At 43.6% G+C, this 21,172-nt stretch overlaps 1 protein-coding gene across 8 annotated transcripts in view; it reads right to left on the bottom strand.

The window, feature by feature from the left end:
* LOC134349176 (prolyl 4-hydroxylase subunit alpha-2-like) overlaps positions 1 to 21,172 on the bottom strand; it is a 157,878-nt gene that overhangs the window by 33,980 nt on the left and 102,726 nt on the right. For all 8 annotated transcript variants that reach the window (XM_063053118.1, XM_063053123.1, XM_063053117.1 and 5 more), the window contains 2 exons: positions 12,328 to 12,427; positions 8,869 to 8,922 (listed from right to left, as the gene is read on the bottom strand). In XM_063053118.1, coding sequence (XP_062909188.1) covers positions 8,869 to 8,922; positions 12,328 to 12,427 — 154 coding nt within the window. The remainder of the gene's footprint in view (positions 1 to 8,868; positions 8,923 to 12,327; positions 12,428 to 21,172) is intronic.

Raw genomic sequence — 21,172 nt, 5'->3', positions numbered from 1 at the left:
AGATGTTGGTGGGGCCACCCGGGGGTCTGTGTGTCCTTATGTGTAGCTACTGTAAAAGGATTATTTTATTATTATTTTAAAAGGATTAAAAGTATTATATATATATATAAATGCACAGAGTATAAGAAATAAAGAGGTTGATCTTGAGGCTCAGTTAGAAATTGGCAAGTATGATATTGTGGGAATAACAGAGACATGGCTGCAAGAGGACCAGGGCTGGGAAATGAATATTCAGGGGTATACGTCCTATCGAAAGGACAGACAGGTTAGCAGAGGGGGTGGGGTGGCTCTGTTGGTGAGGAATGAAATTCAATCACTTGCGAGGGGGGACATAGAATCAGGAGATGTAGAGCCAGTATGGATAGAACTGAGAAATTGTAAGGGCAAAAAGACCCTGATGGGAGTTAGCTACAGCCCCCCAAACAGTAGCCTGGGTATAGGGTGCAAGTTAAATCAAGAGTTAAAATTGGCATGTCACAAAGGTAATTCCACGGTTGTTATGCGGGATTTCAACATGCAGGTAGACTGGGAAAATCAGGTTGGTATTGGACCCCAAGAAAGGGAGTTTGTGGAATGCCTCAGAGATGGATTCTTAGAGCAGCTTGTATTAGAGCCTACCTGGGAGAAGGCAATTCTGGATTTAGTGTTGTGTAATGAGCCAGATTTGATAAGGGAACTCGAGGTAAAGGAGCCATTAGGAGGTAGTGACCATAATATGGTAAGTTTTAATCTACAATTTGAGAGGGAGAAGGGAAGATTGAAAGTGTCAGTATTACAGTTGAACAAAGGGGACTATGGACCCATGAGGAAGAAGCTGGCCACAGTTGACTGGAAAGATACCCTAGCAGGGATGACAGTGGAACAACAATGGCAGGTATTTCTGGGAATAATACAGAAGATGCAGGATCAGCTCATTCCAAAGAGGAAGAAAGATTCTAAGGGGAGTAAGGGGCGACCGTGGATGACAAGGGAAGTTAAGGACAGTATAAAAACAAAAGAGAGTAAGTATAACATAGCAAGGATGAGTGGGAATCCAGAGGACTGGGAGACTTTTAAGGAGCAACAGAAGATAACTAAAAAGACAATATGGGGGGAAAAGATGAGGTACGAAGGTAAGCTAGCCAAGAATATAAAGGAGGATAGTAAAAGCTTCTTTAGGTATGTGAAGAGGAAAAAAATAGTTAAGACCAAAGTTGGGCCCTTGAAGACAGAAACGGGTGAAATTATTATGGGGAACAAGGAAATGGCAGACGAGCTGAACAGGTACTCTGGATCTGTCTAGGGAAGTCACAAACAATCTCCCAGATGTAATAGTGGCCAGAGGACCTAAGGTAACAGAGAAACTGAAGGAAATTCGCATCAGGCAGAAAATGGTGTTGGGTAAACTGATGGGACTGAAGGCTGATAAATCCCCAGGGCCTGATGGTCTGCATCTCAGGGTACTTAAGGAGGTGGCTCTAGAAATCGTGGATGCATTGGTAATCATTTTCCAATGTTCTATAGATTCAGGATCACTTCCTGCGGATTGGAGGGTAGCTAATGTTATACCACTTTTTAAGAAAGGAGGGAGAGAGAAAACAGGCAATTATAGACCAGTTAGTCTGACATCAGTTGTGGGGAAGATGCTGGAATCAATTCTAAAAGATGAAATAGTGGCATATTTGGATAGCAGTGGCAGGATAGGTCCGAGTTAGCATAGATTTACGAAGGAGAAATCGTGCTTGACTAATCTTCTGGAATTTTTTGAGAATGTAACTATGAAAATGGACATGGGAAAGCCAGTGGATGTAGTGTACCTGGACTTTCAGAAAGCCTTTGATAAGGTCCCACATAGGAGGTTAGTGTGCAAAATTAGAGCAAATGGTATTGGGGGTAGGGTACTGACATGGATAGAAAATTGATTGGCAGACAGGAAACAAAGAGTAGGGATTAATGGGTCCTTTTCAGAATGGCAGGCTGTGACTAGTGGGGTACCACAAGGCTTGGTGCTGGGACCGCAGCTATTTACAATATACATTAATGATTTAGATGAAGGGATTAAAAGTAACATTAGCAAATTTGCAGATGACACAAAGCTGGGTGGCAGTGCAAAATGTGAAGAGGATGTTATGAGAATGCAGGGTGACTTGGACAGGCTGGGTGAGTGGGCAGATGCATGACAGATGCAGTTTAATGTGGATAAATGTGAGGTTATCTACTTTGGTGGCAAGAACAGGAAGGCAGATTACTATCTGAATGGTGTCAAGTTAGGAACAGGGGAAGTACAACGAGATCTAGGTGTCCTTGTTCATCAGTCACTGAAAGTAAGCATGTAGGTACAGCAGGCAGTGAAGGAAGCTGATGGCATGTTGGCCTTCATAACAAGGGGAGTTGAGTATAGGAGCAAAGAGGTCCTTCTGCAGTTGTACAGGGCCCTGGTGAGACCACACCTGGAGTATTGTGTACAGTTTTGGTCTCCATTCTAGCTATTGAGGGAGTACAGCGTAGGTTCACAAAGTTAATTCTCAGGATGGCGGGACTGTCATATGTTGAAAGATTGGAGCGACTGGGGTTGTATACACTGGAATTTAGAAGGATGAGAGCGGATCTGATTGAAACATATAAGATTATTAAGGGATTGGACACGCTAGAGGCAGGAAACATGTTCCGGATGTTGGGGGAGTCCAGAACCAGAGGCCACAGTTTAAGAATAAGGGGTAGGCAATTTAGAATGGAGTTGAGGAAAAACTTTTTCACACGGAGGGTTGTGGTTCTGTGGAATGCTCTGCCTCAGAAGGCAGTGGAGGCCAGTTCTCTGGATTGTTTCAAGAAAGCGTTAGATAGAGCTCTTAAAGATAGCGGAGTGAAGGGATATGGGGAGAAGGCGGGAAAAGGGTACTGATTGTGGATGATCAGCCATGATCACAGTGAATGGTGGTGCTGGCTCGAAGGGCTGAATGGCCTACTCCTGCACCTATTGTCTATTGTCTATTACTGTCGTGGCTGTGAGGCTGGTATTGTGGTGGTGAAAAGTACTGGGGGCGAGCCATGATATTCCTCATCATTGCAAATCCTTCTGTAACAGAGCCAGTTTTTCAATGTTCGTCGTCAGCCGGGTCACACTGTCCGTGAACTTCCTGTCGGTTGCCTCCATACACTCCAGTATTTTTTTTAATTTAAAGTCCTCCTGCGCAAGAGCCAACAGCTGTCCATCGTTTGGCATTTTGCTTTTAAGTTTTTCTAGTCTTTAACTGGACAAACACGCACTAAGTATACCGTTTCCTCTTCGCTTGTTTTCTGTATATGTGTCCTGCGCATGCCCAGTAGGAGGAGATTTGCCCAAATACCTGTTTTAATGTGGACGGAGGTATTTTCAAAAACGCCTGGTGTGGACGCCTATTGTTTTTACATGAAACTGGCATTTTCAAAATTATCCGGTCTAGTGTGGACGTAGCCTTAGTTAACCATCTGCTAGGAACATAGGCCAGTATTTGAAAATTGGACTGGAGGAGCTAAGGGCACCCAGGACTGACTCTGCAAATCCAATGACTCTCTCAGTCTCCTAGAACACTGTTTTAACTCATCATTTCACTATATTCTGACAATAATGAAGGCAGCTGATCAGCAATCAGGTTCTTTTTTTATAAAATGCCTTATTCAACTCAATGATGGCCAAGGCAGCCAGGACATGGATTGTATATCTTTCCTTTATAGAGCCCAGACATCACCTGGACACAAATGCAATGGGATAACATGATTATTTTTGTTAACAGCAGTTTATTTTCAAGGTCTCTAGAGGGTTTTTCTGTAAATCTTAAATATTCCTGCTGGGACTGAAAATCTAGATGGAATATATCCAGAATGACAGCTTCTTTCCCAATATAATTCTATAGCTAGAGAGCTCAAAAAGACAAAAAAGTACTTTCCAGAGTAGTTTAAAAAAGTACTTTAAAGTACTTTTCAGGTACTTTAACTTTAAAAAAGAGTACTCAAAGCAAATGTTTCATTGAATAACTGGAAGAAGATGGGAAAATGAATGTATCTGACGTTTCTTCTGGCTATTCCAGAGGAATGAAATGGTTAGCACCAAAACAGATTCTCAAGTGGTGCATTCTGGATATATGCATAATACTGTATCTTGCCAACACAGATGAACAACACTATTTCATCGTTTTATTTTAACGAGCAACAATAGATGAGATTTGTTGAGACAAAGACAAGTATTGAAAAGGAGGCTTTATAAGGGCAACCATTTAGATTCCTTTTTATGAGATTTGTAATTCAAATAAGGGTCTCAGATTGGTGAAGGGAATTACAGAAATTACTTGGAGGAGAAAGCCTTCAGCTAAATCTATTAATGTAGTGCAGGGCGCAGATGTAGGAAATAGTGGATATGAATGACGCACGAAATACAAGTTACAGGACTGGTTGTGATCCAATTGAATGGTACAGCACTGTGAGGGGGCACATGCCTACTGTATTTCTGACCACGTACTTATATTGTCAGTGTTCTGCAAAAAGGATCACTGGGGCAGGTGGTTGGGAGGGAGCATTTCTGCATTTTAGATCTTACTCAATATTATTCATGGAAATTATTTAAGGTATGCAACGCTGATTTAAAAAAAATACTTCATTTGCTATCAATCAGATTACAGCCTCAAAGAGGTTGGTTTCTGTGGGATGCTTTGGTTTCCTCCCAAATCCCAAAGTAAATTAATTAGCTATTGGAAATGATCCCTTACCACAGGTAAATTGTAAAAGAATCAAAGTGAAGTTGAGAACTAGTGAGAGGCCCTCATATAGATAAGGAGGAATGAGGTTGGTGGGATGGCTCAGATGGAGCTGAGAAGTCAAATGGAGTCCTCCTTTGTCATACTAAGAACAAGACAAGCAGATCAATCTAACTCTTTATCACTAGTGAGATGCTGATCAATGTCTTTGAGTGTCTGTAATGATTTGTGCTTTGATGTACAAATTTATTTACATTTGGTGGTGATCCCAACGTAGCCAGAGCCAGCATTCAAAGTAAGCACTGACATGAGCATAAAGGGTATTTATTGGAACTAACTGGGGATGTTTATTTTCTGGGCAACGTTGTCTTCCTTTTAATATACTGTAACTCCTTGTGGAGAGTTGAGTATTGCTGACTCTGGGAAGTGTTCAATTAAAAAAAAACATAAATAACCATATTCTAACTGCAAATTGATGGTCAGGTTTATTTTGTACTTTCAGTTTTAGCTCCTTTCTTCCTACTTATATTATTTAAGAAAACATAATGCTTCACAGATTTCTCCATTTCTCTGCTGCTGACCAGAGTAAATGAAATGTGTTCAATAGACACACATCTGCTGCTTTCCATTGGAGGAAGTCCAAATGAAGAGTGGCCATAAAAGGTTCCAATAGTGAAGTTATGAGATCATCGTTTATTTTCCAAGCACAGAATGGAGCTGTTGCTGGAACTGGATACAACTGATGCTGAAATCCATTAAAACAGAGCTGCAAATGATCTGTTACTGAATCAGCACATGGCCTTTCCCCTGATCCCAATCACAGCAAACTTACTGACCTCAAGTTCTTTAGTTTCACACACTCCCGTAGGCCTGGTCATTTTCTCTTGTCATATTGTTCCTACAGGTATTTCTTAAAGGACAGCAGACTTAAGAGAGTAGAGTAGAGCTCATTCAAACAAAAGGTTAACCATTTCCATCTGGGGTGGATGTTATTGTGCACACAAATATATACAATATTGCATTATCAGGGATAGGACCAGTTTCAGTTTTCCCAAGTGGGATGGAAAAATTGATTATACCTTGTGTTCAGATTTAGGAAATGGGCTGGCTGCAGTTAATCCCTACTATAGGTCCCATGCTTTTGGGTAGAGATATTATTTTGAAAGTGGTAGTGATATTAATTTTGGAATTGGTAAGTGTAGGTTCAACTGGAGCATATCAAAGAAGTTTGAACAGGTAAACATATATGAGGGACATGTAAGGTAATGGTCTGGTTGCAGGTAGATGGCACAGACTAGATGGGCTGAAAGGCCCGTTTCTGTATTCTATTACCTGAAGAACAGAAAAGCTGGAAATGGGAGGATCTGTGGAAAGACACGTCAAAAGGTCTAATATCCAAAGTGTTATCTGCTTCTCTTTCGACTGATGTGCCTAGCCTATTATCCAACATTTGTGGTCATGATGTTGAAGTAAGAGGGGGCCATCTTAAAAACCTCTGCCATTGATTGGACAATGAGAGTTAAATTAATTGATTAACAAGTACTGCTGCCAGAATATATTGATTGGGAGCACAGCTTAGTAATATTCAAGCCATACGAGTTTCAAGTTAGCTCCTGCATTACAGCATATACCAGCACTCAATGTCAACATCATTAATTCCTGCAATAATGAATGATTAGAGTCATTTGCAGCACAAGGGTCATCAATTGTGGTTAAATGCGTTACATAAGAATTCCTACAGAATCTAGTCACGATGTGTGGGAATGGAATAACCCAAATCCTCTCTGACAGAACAGTTGGTACATATTTAACACTTGGCTGGTTGTAATTATTGAGACTGCTTCTGAAAGCAGAATGGATCAGAGCTTCCAATCAACAATGGGCCTTTCATACAGGTTTATTTTTATCCCCTGCAAATATTTTCTCTTTTTTTCTCCTTCTGTGCCAACTAACTTAAACTGGCAAAAATAATCTGATGCAATAAGAAACTTTTGGAAAGTCTTGCTCCTTTGATGGGGGTGTTTCACAGCTGCGCAAGCCTTTGATATCTTGACAACTGCTGAATTTGGTCATGTCAGGAAGAAGCTCTCTGAGTTAATGAACTTGGGCTCCACGGGTGAAACAGGACATGATAGATAAAGAAAATTTATTTATTTATGTATTTCAATGTACTGATGCCACATAACAAATTTCTAGAATTATGACAGTGATATTCTACATGATTCTGATTAAAATTCTCAAATGAATACAGATTTAGCACACACACTGAGAACAAGGCAATGAACCACACGTGGGCAGAGGGAGGAAAGCTCGGCAAGAATCAGCGTATGTTGGGAAGAGGAAATATCAATGGCCTTCATTAATGATCTGGAGATAACCCCACTATGACAGCTGGGGAAATCAATTTCAATCAATTAAAATAATTTCAGACCATAATATGGCAGCAAATAAGGACGTCCGTTAAACAGTTGCAAAAAATTACATAGCTTACGAATGTGTTCAGGGGAAAAACAGATCTACCATCCTTCTCCAATTTGGCTGAAATACGACTAGAACCCAGGGTTCAACTCTACACAGGTCTGAAAAATGTCCAAGAAAGACACAGTTCCAGGGAATGGGTGGCATATACCAGCACTCTCTACCTCTCATTAGGGATAGATTGTGAAGGAGTTTCTTGGAGGTTTGATCACATGACATTAACTGCAAACATTCCATCAATCTACACATCTCTATTTCTATCTCTGATAGTTCTATTAATAATAGGCAAAAAATGTTTTAAAATGATTCCTCTTCAAGGCACTGCCCACAGCAAAGCATTAAAGGTTAAAGTTCAATCCCTGACAAAAGTCTGGATGATTAGCTAAAGCCTAAAGAGGAGAAAGGGACCAGATGTTTGTTCACAAAGCCAGTGTTTAGAGCAGCACACACAGTGTAAACGGTGCAAGCACTGATCAAATCTTTGTACAAAATAATAAATCAAGAAACTATGAATGCAGGATATTTGGAAAATGTCAGGAACATTCAGCAAAGAATACACACAAAAATATCAGGGGCATAGGTAGGGTGAACACAGACAGTCATTTTCCCCAGGATTTCCCCTAGAGGACATAGGTTTAAGGTGAGAGGAAAGAGATTTATTTGGAACCTGAAGTATAACTTTTTCACCCAGGGAGGTGGTCAGTTTATGGAACGAGCTGCCAGAGGGCATGGTTGAGACAGGTACATTAGCAACATTTAAACGGTTCTTGAATAGGAGCATGGATAGCAAAGGTCTGGAGGTATAGAATCAGAATCAGATTTAATATCACTGACATATGCTATGAAATTTGTTGTTTAAATATTTTGGTTATATATTTATGTATTATGAATTGCAATAAAAATATATGTGAAAAAATAAAAATGCAATACAGACGAGGGCAAAAATAGTGAGGTGGTATTCATGGGTTCGTTTTCCATTTAGAAATCTGATGGCGGAGGGGAAAAAGCTGTTCCTGAATCACTGAGTATGTGTCATTAGCCTCCTGTATCTCCTCGCTGATGGTAACAATGAGGAGAAGGCATGTCCTGGCTAGTGGGGTCCTGAATGACGGATGCCACCTTTATGAAACATGGGCCAAATATAGACAAGTGGGACTAGCTTTGGGAGCACTGTTGGTTGGCATGGACCAGTTGGACTGAAAGGGAACACTCTATTAAATATCTTCATTTCCTTTAACCCTTTCACTTTTCCCTAGATCTTGAAACTGATTTTGCCTCCAAGTTCATTAGCCTGAAATATTAACTCAAGCTCCCTCTTCATCAATACTGCCTGACTGTTGGATTATTTCACACATTCTCTGCTTTATTTTAAAATAACATGACGTTGGTTGAATCCGTGTTTTGAGCCTGAACCTAACAAACAACATTATTTCAGCTGTACCCAGTTTCAGCATGTTGCTCCCCTTGGGGGAAAAAAAAGGGTGCCAGGATTTAATTCAAATCCTATTTTTTGTTCATGACAGAGATCTTTCTTATCAAAAACCGAGTAATTTTGAGGAAATGATGCGATTTTAATCTTAAGGCACCTGAGTGTGAACAGCCGCATTCTCAAAGATACTTTGGGTTAATAAACAAGAGGAATTTAGGAGTCATGTTTAAAGTGGATAATAGCACTACTTACCCTGGAGAAGTCAAAATGAGGTTCATACTGCCCTCCAACGCCATAGTTCGCCACCTGCAGCAAAGAGAAGAAGTCTGTGAGGGGGAGAAGGGCTCAGAGTAGGTACAGCCAGCACATCTCAGCTGCCGCGTACAGGTCAAAGGCGGTCGAACTTATTGTCATATGCACAAGTACGTGTGCACAGGTGCAATGAAAAACTTACTTGCAACAGCATCGCAGACACAGAGCATCACACAAGCAGCATTCACAAGAAGAAAAACATTAATTAGACATTAATCATACACAATTTTTACAAGAAAGAGCACAATTAGAAAAAAATAGCTATTTTAGTGCAAAGAATTCAAAGTGGTCATCGTGTTGCTAAACTGTAGTGATTAGGGTTGCACAGACAAAATGCCGGGGGGGGGGGGGGTCACAGCAGGTCAGGCAGAGAGGAGTAAAGAGCTGACATTTCGGGTCGAGACCCTTCATCAGGTTCGTGAAGTGATTAGGGTTGTGCAGGTTGGTTCAAGAACCAAACGGCTGAAGGAAAGTGGCTGTCCATAAACCTGCCTGTTTGGGACTTTAGGTTTCTCTACCTCCCGCTCCACAGTAGGAATGAGAGGACAGCATGGCCCAGCTGGTGGGGCCTTTGACGATGACGCCGCAAAACAAAAGGCTTTTTGACCGCAGAACACTACTGGGCTGGTTCAACTAAAGCTGATCTGAACAAGTTCAGTTCCCTGGGAAATACAGGTAATGTGGTTTATCTCTTTCCTCACCTGCTGCTGCATATGCTCACAAATAAAATAATCTCATGTAAGCATATTTTTGCATAAAATTAAAAAGCCTGAGAAGCACTATTCTTTTCTCCAAAACATACGCAAAATCATTTTTGGAATGTGATAGGATTATGATTGTTTCAGGCTGGAAGCGTCACTGGAAATTTCACTAGTCACTGTGGGTCAAAAATTGGTCTTGTGTCCAAGAGAAGGAGGTACACAGGGTTATGTGGCCCCCTGCACAAAGCTCCTTTAGAAGAAGTTCTGAGAAATTGAGCTTGCTGTTCCAAGTTGAACCCCCAAAGATGGTCTCCCTCACATCCTTACCTTTAATGTCACCCCATCCTCACAGTACCACAGTGCTCCCACAAGCACTTCATACATCTCCAAGCTGATCACTGAGGTTCTGATCCGACAATCAAACCAAATTCCAGATCAGCTCCTCGGCACTCTCTCCTGATGTCCCCACAGATCCAGCCCAGTCCAGTCATTTTGGATAGTTTCCATTGCACACTTCTCAGTGGAGCACTGGACAAAGTATAAAAGACTCTCAGTTGCTTCTGATCTAAGTCACTGCTGAATTTTGAAGTGGTAGGCCCTCAAGACCAAAAAGTTATTGTCCTATAGAATGCTGACCCTCAGTGCTTTCCCAGGTCCCAATGAGTTCATATATCACGTTCATGTACATTGAAGAAATGGCAAATATACAATATATTCTATGGTAGCAGAGGCGTTCAATCTCCTCTCTCTGTTAATCATCTCCTTGGATCCTTGGAGTGTTTCATTGTTCTGACATTAAAAGGCCAAGGTCTGCGGTGGTCATTCCAAAGTTTGCCATGTGTGAACACCAGGGGGCAGTACTCACCAATACTTGCCTGCTATCCTCTCCCCAAAATGAATGCTCCGGGGATTTTGGAACCCAAAGGATAACGCAGGAAGCTGTGGGCTCACCATGGCTGTGCCAGTACCACGTAAACAATGACCAGCAAGTCCTAGTCCCTGCTCTGTTCTCCGACAGTCTTGCAAACGTGTGCGATTGTGCTTTCATCCTTTCAGGCAGGTTGTTTCTCAGAAAACGCTGACCCTACGAACGGCTTCTCTCATCTGTCAATGTGGGCAAGATCCCCAGTTCTAAGGATGGGTCACAGATCCCAGACGAGGACTTGTTTCTCTCGCCACAGAGACAGTTCGACTGCCTGAATTCTTCCAGCATTTCTTTCATCGTTTCACATTCTGCCATTATTGTTTTCCATCATGGCAACTTCCTTATGAAAAATATTCCTCTGGACTGTGTCAGGAAAAGTGGAAAGGAACAGCAGCAGTTATTTCTTCTGTCTCCCTCACAATGTGAAACAGAACCTCTTACCTCCTTTGGGAATAAAAAAACCTCCCCCAACTCCGATGATGTCAAATGATCATAAATATCTGGGCATCACAGGATGCCATAGTGGTGAGTGCAGTGCTTTACACATCGGCGATTGCCTATTAGGGTTCAATTCCCGCCATTTTCTGTGAGAAGTTTGTTTGCTCTCCCCTGCATGTTCCTCCTGGTGCTCCGATTTCCTCTCACATTCCGAAGACGTAGGATTAGGGCGAGGGCTAGAGACTTGTGATCACGTTATGTTGTTGCCGACACATTCCTCAGATTGTGTTGGACTTGATGCAAATGACACATTTCTCTGTGCTCCGATGTACATGTGGGGAATAAAACTAATCTTTTAATCTATAAGAACTAAAGGGGTGTAGATATAGATTCTGGATGCACATTTTAATTCACCGGGCCCTCACACAATTATCCTTTTGCAAGTTCAGGTATCCATGAGAGTGATCTAATAGCACAGGGGAACATGATGATAACATCAAGTTCCCATCAAAGATGCTCATACCACAATGGCTGAGATTTAAGGAATAATGTAATTAAAAGTGACAGGACCAGCTGGGCTTTTGGATTTCCTGCCTAACCAAAGGCCACCGATAGAAAAGGGATATTTGGGTTTATTTTGTTGCTCTTCTGCAGGACCTACTGGTTACAGAGTGCCAAGGTGAGGGGCTGTGGTCCAACATTAGCCTGTGCTTTTGTGTTACAGCCTTTGATCGTTCAACAGTTTAATTTAATAACGGAGAATGTATACAGTATAGAACCTGAAATTCTTACTCTTCACAGACATCCACTGAACAGAAGTTGTTAGAACCCCACCACCTCCCCCCCACGCACACGCAGCAGCAAAAACATCAACCCTCCCCTCCACTTGCTTCAGCAAAAAGCATCCAGCCCTTCCCCCTCCCACCACCCACCATGCAAGCAATAGCAAAGCACGCAGAGACCACGATCTAGGGTCAATCAAAAACTACTGCCTATCCCAACACTTCGACAACTCAGGCACGCTTTCTCTCTCACCGACAAGGGAGGGAAAGATATTGTTCCTGCAACAGTGAGAGGGGAGACCAACAGCTCACCGTTTCGATATTACAATCTGTCGAGTCGCTTGTCCGAGTTCCCCGACTTGAGGACCAACCATCTCTCACTCACCACACCTCCGCTGTTGCGTTTTTGCTGTGCCCTTCTGCCATTTCAGACCCTTTGTTTCGAATCTGGGCCTGGATAAGATAGGCTGCACAGCCTCTTTCTGTGGCAAACCTTTGACTTCATGACATCCTTGCCCACCTTGCACCAGAGGCTCAGTTTTGGGTTGAGTACCTGAAGTAACTCGGCTGTCTCCACTTCCAGACCTGTGATGTCTGCTACCCGCTGGTTAACCCGGTGCACGACAGGATCTACGTCATCGTCCAACCAGGCACTGGATGGGAAGCGACAGACAAAACAAAACTGAACAAGGCAGACAGACAACCTGTAGCTGTTTCCATTTTGGAATCTGTGTCGGGTCAAAAGGGGAATGAATAATCTCGATCCTCCGGTTACAGAATGGACCATGCTGTTAAAGCAACAGTGCATAACCACTAGCTAGCAAATGGCGACACAATACGCTGTAGATGGTGGAATCTGGAGCAATGCACAAAATGCTGGAGGAGCTCAGAGGGTCAGGCAGCCTCCATGGAGGAAAACAAGGCATTCAAATCCAGATGAAGGGTCTCACGCCAAAACATCGACTATCCATCTCTCTCCATAGATGCTGCCTAGCCCACAGAGTTCCTCCGGCATTTTGTGTTAAGCAACTGGCTCTAGAATCCAGACTAATGCTGGACCAAACAAATTGATGATAACCTTACATCACTCCCATCCTCGATGCTAGGCTTAACTTTATACCATGGATTCAGACTCAGAAAATGGTGCAGGAGTTCCCTGACTGAATCATTAGTTTTTACTGGAAGAGGAATACAACAGGACTCAAATGATAAGTTGCAATAAGACTTGAAAACATAACCCAATGGACCAGAGTGAGAGGCCGTAAGCTGGACAGTATGACCAAGTGACAGTAGCATTCTAACCAGCAAAATAAACTATACATTTTTAATCTTAATTTATTTGGTCCAACATTGCACTTCTCTAGTTTCACTCTCAGAAAGCCGAGTGAAACAGAACGGCACTGCATGTTAGCAAAGAGAAAGCATGTCAAAGAAGTTCCTGTGAACTGAGAGCTAAGATGATCAAAAATTAAAAGTGTCAAATATATAGCTTCTATGAGTACCCAACAGCATCACACTGAGATCTCAAGATTGGGAGAAAAAAAACTTAGGAAAAATATTTTAGAAAATTACCAATTTTACTTCCATTGATTTCGTGATATAAAACAAGATGGCAATTTTCAAATCACAAACAAGAAAAATTCTACAGATGCTGGAAATCCGAGCAACGCACACAAAATGCTGGAGGAACTCAGCAGGCCAGACAGCATCTATGGAAAAAAGCAAAGCGGACATTTCAGGCCGAAACCCTTTGGCAGGGCTGGAGAAAAAATTCTGAGGAGTAGATTTGAAAGGTGGGGGGAGGGGAAAGAAAATGGCCAGGCGAGAAGTGAAACTTGGAGGGAGGAAGTTGATTGGTGAAAGAGACAGAGGCCATGGAAGAAAGAAAAAGGGGGGACGAGCACAGGGGGAGGCAATGGGCGGGCAAGAAGATAAGGTGAGAGGGAAAAGGGGATAGGAAATGGTGAAGGGGGGTCATTATCGAAAGTTTGAGAAGTCGATGTTCATACCATCAGGTTGGCGGCTACCCAAATGGATTATAAGGTGTTGTTCCTCCAACCTAAGTGCGGCCTTATCCCAACAGTGGAGGAGGCCATGGATGGACATATTGGAATGGGACTGGGAAGTGGAATTAAAATGGGTGGCCACTGGGAGATCTGGCTTGTTCTGGCGGACGGAGCGTACACGTTTGTTCTGGCGCTCTGGTGCTCCCCCCCTTTTGCTTTCACCAATCAACTTCTTAGCTCCTTGCTTCATCCCTCCCCCTCCAAGTTTCACCTATCGTCTGGTGTTTCTCTCCCCTTACCCCACCTTTCAAATCTGCTCCTCGGTTTCTTTTCTCCAGTCCTGCCAAAGGGTTGCAGCCTGAAACGTTGACTGTACATTTTTCTATGGATGCTGACCGGCCTGCTGCCTTCCTCCAGCATTTTGTGTGTGATGCCAGTTTTCAACATCACTTATTTAAAAAAAACATGCCAAGTCGATGATCGTCTAGAAGGGCAACATGAAAGTGATATGACAGAAACCAGCGTTTATTTCAGAGAAGTGGGCGTGCAGAGGGACTACATGAGTCCGTTGTCACATTGAAGCAAGCAAATGCAGGTCCAATACCACCTTTCAGGAGTAGGTCATTATGTTAGTGGCTGAACAGAGGGTAGCACACAGAGACCAAAATAATCAAGCGAGACCCAGCTTCATGAACGTACGGCGGGGCTGCTTCTGCAGCTGTTCGAATGGACAACCCACCCTTCCGTCTCCAGAGAGACAGGTGTCACAATCTGCAAACTCTACGGGGCAGTAGCGCAGAAAGGAGGATCAGTTCCAGGCTTGCAGGAATCAGAACACAGAGCAAGTACAGCATCAGAACAGTCCCTTTGGCTCACTGCGTCTGCATTGAGCATGACGTCACTCTACTAATCCCACCTGCCGGCGTATGCTCTCTGTCCTTCCATTCCCTGCATGCTCACATGTCCGTCTGAATGTCTCTTAAACACTGCCCTGGTATCTGCTGCTCCTACTTCTCCTCACAGTGTATACCACACATCCAAAGTTAAAAATTTTCCCCAGACATCTTGTTTACTCATTCCCCCTTCTAAATTTAAACCTATGCTCCTGGTGATTTGTCGTTTTTCTACCTGACACCATTTTGAATTCCAAAAAATGTCCCCCCGCCCACCCCACCAATTCTTCTAAATCAGTGGTCCCCAACTCCCGGGCCACAAAGGATGTGCTACCGGGCCACCAGGAAATGATATGATTTGGCGATATGAAATGATATGAGTCAGCTGCGCCTTTCCTCATTCACTGTCACGCCCACTGTTGAACTTGAACACAGGCGAGGTCATCAGTCGGTCACTAACCTACAACTACTCGATGAGTAAAAAACAAACATTGCCTGAGAGTTTCTTTAGAAGAGGTGGTAGGGGACATAAAAGGCCTAATGATGATGATAACACAGAGACAGCTGAGGCCGAGACTGCAAAAAAAAGGAAAGCTTCCTTCAACAGAAAATACGACGAGTCATACAGAAAATATGGCTTTATTGTGACCGGTGACTTGCACGCTCCAAGCCCCCTGTGTGTGATATGTGGAGACAAGCTGTCTAATAAGGCAATGAAGCCCTCAAAGCTGCTTCAGAACCTTGAGTCCAAGCACCCTGCACTTAAAGACAAACCCGTTGAGTTTTTTGAGCGGAAAAAACGTGAGCAAGTGGGACAGAAGCAACTGCTGAGAGTCACCATCTCCACAAATGCTGCTGCTCTGAGAGCGTCGTACTTAGTGGCTGGCCGTATTGCTAAGGCTAGGAAGCCTTTCACTGTTGGTGAAGAATTGATTCTGCCTGCTGCCAAGGACATGTGCCGTGAACTGTTGGGAGAAGCTGCAGCTAACAAGACGGCACAGGTTTCTCTTTCAGCTACCACAGTTTCAAGGAGAATCGATGACATCGAAGCACAGCTGTTGGAACGGCTTAACCAGTCACCATGGTATGCTATCCAGGTCGACGAGTCTATCGATGTCGACAAGAAGGCAATACTGCTGGTTTATGTGCGATATATATTTCAAGACGATGTGCACGAGGATATGTTGTGTGCACTGCCGCTGCCAATTAACACAACTGGGGCAGAACTATTCAAGTCTTTGAATGACTACATGTCAGGCAAACTGGACTGGTCATTCTGTCACTGGTCTGGTCCTGACGAAAGGTCTCGGCCTGAAACATCAACTGTACCTCTTCCTAGAGATGCTACCTGGCCTGCTGCGTTCACCAGCAACTTTGATGTGTGTTGCTTGAATTTCCAGCATCTGCAGAATTCCTCGTGGTCATTCTGTGTTGGAATATGCACAGACGGGACTGCAGCTATGACTGGACGGCTGTCTGGTTTCACTACCCGAGTCAAAGAGGTTACTCTTGAATGCCAGTCTACACACTGCGTCATACACAGGGAAATGCTGGCTGGCCGACCTGATCTTAACAGCGTATTGAGTGACGTTGTTGAAGTTATCAATCACATCAAAGCAAAAGCCCTTTACTCACATCTGTTTGAGCAGCTTTGCGAGGAAATGGATGCAGAGCACAAACGCCTTCTCTTACACACTGAAGTCAGGTGGCTATCAAGGGGGAGAGCTCTGGCCAGGGTTTTTGAGATAAGAGAGCAGCTACAGAGATTTCTTTCAGGAAGTGACGAGTAGTGGATAGCAAAACTCACTTATCTGTGCGACATCTTCAACCTGCTCAATGAACTCAATTTGTCACTTCAGGGGAGAATGACAACTGTCTTCAGGTTGGCAGATAAAGTGTCCGCTTTCAAAGCCAAACTGGAACTGTGGGGACGGGAAGTGGACAGGGGCATATTTGACATGTTCCCAACATTAACTGGGATTTTAGGAGAGACTGAGGCTGCACCGTCCTTCTCACAGCTGGTGCGTGATCACCTACCTTCGCTGTCGACAGAATTCGAGCGTTACTTCCCAACCGCAAATGACCTAAAACGTACAAAGGAATGGGTCCGTGACTCATTTGTGAATGTCCCCGGTGAATCATCCATGTCAGCGTGGGAAGAAGATCAACTCCTCGAGCTTGCAAATGACGATGGGCTGAAAAGTATGTTTGACATAACATCTCTGTTGGCATTCTGGATCAAAGTCAAGGCTGAATATCCTGAGAGAGCCACGAAAGCAGTGAAAACGTTGCTTCCATTTCCAAGATCATATCTCTGCGAAGCAGGATTTTCTGCAATGAATGCAACGAAAACTAAATTGCGGAATAGACTGGACATAAGGAACCCCCTTCGAGTATCGCTGTCTCCCATCACCCCTCGATGGGACGGTGTTGTTGCAGGGAAACAAACCCAGGGCTCCCAGTGACTCAGTGATATTGGTGTGTTGCAATGATTTTATATGTTCATACGAGGAAAATATGTGCTGTGTGTTTAATATCCAAACGTTACTTAAAATGTTATGATGCTATTGACTTAGAAGTGACTTATAATTGACTTTTCACTATATTCGTGCTAGGAAAATATGCGCTGTGTGTTTAAGGTTAAATTCGTTAGATAAACCCTTTTAGAAACAAAATTGAGTGTATTAGCCACTTATAAGTGACTTATAGTTGACCTATCACCTATATTCTGGTCGTGATTAACACTCCCCGCCCTCCTCGGCCAGTCTGCAGGAATATTTTCAATATTAAACTGGTCCACGGTGCAAAAAAGGTTGGGGACCCCTGTTCTAAATCTACTGAGTACAGACCCACAGCCATCAAACACTCCTCTTATGTTAACCCTTTCAATCGTGGAGTAATTCTCGTAATCCTCCTTTGGATCCTCTCTGATGCCAGCACATCGTTTCTTAGATATGGGGCTCAAAACTGCTCGGAATACTCCAGACGACGTCTGACCAATGCCTTATAAAGTCTCAGTATTAAAAACAAAGTTTTATCCAACCTCTCCTTGTAGATATTACATTCCATTCCTGGCAATGTCCGGTTGAACTTCTGGACTCTCTCCAACGCCTCTCATGTTCTTCTTGTAGTGTAGTAACCCGAAGGGCACACAATGTTCAAACTTTTATGTGGCTACATTAGTTCATTCATTATGTGCTGTGTCGTATGACATGGACGACCGTGGTCCTTCCATTACCGTGATTGCTTTTGGCAATTTTATCTGCAGAAGTCACCTGCCATTAATTTATTCTGGGCAGCATCTTTACAAGACACACCAGTATTTGCCAGTGTAAGTTAGAAGCAAAGAAATATTTTTTCCTTGAAATAGCCACTATTGCATTGTAGGAAATATGGCAGCTAATTTACACAAAAGAATGCTCTCACTAAAATCACTGTGAACTAAACAGAGAAACACAATTTTAGTTGATTTTCATTGAGAGATTTTTTTTCCAAAACTGGCTTATATATATCCATTTTTGAATGCAGGGAGGACTTTGATTTTATTCTGTATTCTGAAAGACAGCACCCAAAATAATGCAGTGCTCCTTCAACATTGTATTGTTAAACCAATCTAAGTTTTCCTTATTAAGTTTCAGGAATAGGTTTTGGACCCAGAATTCCCTAACTTGGTCAAAAGAATGCAACTGAGCCACATTCTGTCAGAGAGAGACTAAGGAATGAATCTACAGAGAGTGAATAAACGGCTGAGTAGCCAGACGCTGAATGTACTTGTCAGTCAGTACCTTCCCAGGTGTTTCATGATGTCCAAATTCAGCTTGCTGAATAAATTAAGAAATGTATGCTGAGGATCATAAACACAAGAGATGTTGAAGGGTCTCGGCCTGAAAATATTGATTTTTTATTCCTCCCCATAGATGCTGCCTGACCTGTTGAGTTCCTGCAGCATTCTGGATGTGTTGCTCTGGGATTTCAGCATCTGCAGAATCTCTTGCTTTTATCAATGTCCTGCGAATCATCATTGATCTGCTAGGTCAATATGGGCAGGTCAGAGGCTTGATATTCTGTCACCTGAGACTACAAGACCTCTTTATAATCAACAAAGCACAAGTTACGTGTGTGATGGTACAGTAGACTTCTCAGTAACCTGGATGAGTTCAGGCCCAACAATACTTAAGCATCTTAACAGGATCCAGAACTAAGTAACCCACTTAATCAGCACCTCATCCTTCAGTCTGTCCCAGCTGAGGGCGAACACCAAGGTTTGCGAAGTACTCATCAGTTTGCAGACGATGCGGCACTGGCAACACACTCTGAAGAGCAACTGCAACACCTCATGGACAGCTTCTCAAGAGCCTGCCAGGACTTCAGCTTGACCATCAGCCTGAAGAAGACCAATGTGTTGGGCCAAGGTGTTGAGCACCCCCCTGCCATTACCATCAACAACTACGAGCTGGAGGTAGTTCATGAGTTTACACACCTTGGCTCCACCATCACGGACAGCCTCTCCCTAGACCCCGAGGTCAACAGACGGATCGGACGAGCAGCCTCAACATTCGCCAGGCTGACAAAGAGAGTCTGGGAGAACAGAAAGCTGGTGACGCACACCAAAGTTGCAGTCTATGGGGCCTGTGTTCTCAGCACACTGCTTTATGGCAGCGAGACCTGGAGCCTCTACTACAGACAAGAGCGGCGTCTCAACGCCTTCCACCTTCGCAGCCTGACTACAGATCTTGGACATCACGTGGACTGACCGAGTCACCAACAATGAGGTCCTAGCCCGCGCCCAGATACCCAGCCTCTTCACCCTGCTCCAACAACGCCGTCTCCGCTGGCTGGGCCACGTACACCACATGTCAGACGGGAGAATCCTGAAAGACCTGCTGTACGGGAACTGGCCTCCGGCAAGAGAGCACCAGGGCGGCCCCATCTTCGTTTCAAAGACGTTTGCAAGAGAGACATGAAGTCACTGAAAATGAACATCGAGAGGTGGGAGGACATCGCAAGTGATCGCTCTCACTGGAGGCTGGAACTACACAGAGGCCTAAAAAGAGAAGAGAAGCTGAGGCTTGCTGCTGAAGAAAAGCGCACTTGCCAAAAAAACAGCACCAAGACAACACTGGAGGACAGTGCCTTCAAGTGCAGTTGCTGCAGCCGAGACTGTCACTCCCGTGTGGGCCTCTACAGCCACAACAGATGCTGCTCTAACAGACTGAAGCAAGACTTTCCAGACGCAGATCCATGGTCTCGCGAGACTAACGGATGCCACCACCACCACCACCCTCAACATTCATTCCCTCCATCATCTCAGAGTGTACAGCAGTCACTTACCCAGGCTATTGCAATCCCGATTCCAAATCCCAGTGGCCTATATGGTTAAGATCAAGGACAGCAGATGCAGGTGATTGCCAACATCAGCAAGTTCTCCTCATCTCACACAGATCACTGAACTTGAAAATTCACAATCGCTGGGTCTGCACCTCAGAACTCCTGACCAAACAGTACCTTGGAAGTATGCTGACTAGAAAAAACACAACAAGTCGAACTGGCTCACTGCGAACTTGTCAGGCATGTTTAGGGATGCCAATAAATGACTGCCTCATCAGCAAGAAATGAAGAGAGAAAGAAGATACAAGACATTCCACGAACAAGAAGTCCCCCGCATCGTACCTTGTGCCTGTTAATTTAAGCCAAGCAGCCAGGATATCAATGTCTGTGCACAGTAACATTCAGTAGCGGGAAGTCATTGTGCTACTTTCAGTGTACAAGAGAAAATCCTGGCAACTGAACAGCTACAGGATGCCATCTGCTGTTGATCTTGATGACTGCCAACCTTCCTCAGTGTAAATCAAACCCCACTCTGGTGCATTATCTATCATGGTACAAAACCCATTTAAATTCTGTAACTAACTGAATGATAAATCATGGGAGTTAATTATAACATTTATCACACTAGAGAAAAGCACCTTAGAGTCAGCAGTTGTGATCATGAGGCCCACATACTTGTGCAACTACTTCTGAAACATTTATCTAACTCGAGGGTTCCCAACCTTTTTTATGCCAAGGACCAACACCATTAAGAAAGGACCCCAGACTGGGAACCCCTGACCTAAAGGATATTGATAGAAATCATCCCCTCCTATCAGATTCCTTCTTCTTCAGCCCTTTACCATTTCCACATATCACCTTTCAGTTTCTTACTTCATCCCATCCACCTGCTTTCTTCCCCCTTCCTTTCCAGGCCTGATGAGGGACCTCGGCCCGAAACGTCAACTGTTTATTCATTTCCATGGATGCTGCCTGACCTCTGGTGTTACTCTGGTTTTCCAGCATCTGCAGAAACTCTTATGCATCCATGCAGTTTTCCTATAACCACACAGAATCTCCCCTTCAAAGCAGCTATTTATAACATTCCAGCTGGGCAAAGTGTAGATGGCTGGTCAACCTCACTGTAAATCAGATTGGATGGGTGAGCTGTTGTAAGTGAGCAAGATTTGAG

This window comes from Mobula hypostoma, chromosome 7 (assembly GCF_963921235.1).
Source record: "Mobula hypostoma chromosome 7, sMobHyp1.1, whole genome shotgun sequence".
NCBI classification, from domain to species: Eukaryota; Metazoa; Chordata; class Chondrichthyes; order Myliobatiformes; family Myliobatidae; genus Mobula; species Mobula hypostoma.
Note: the sequence above shows the minus strand (reverse complement) of the source record. Positions and strands in the feature narration are given on the sequence as shown.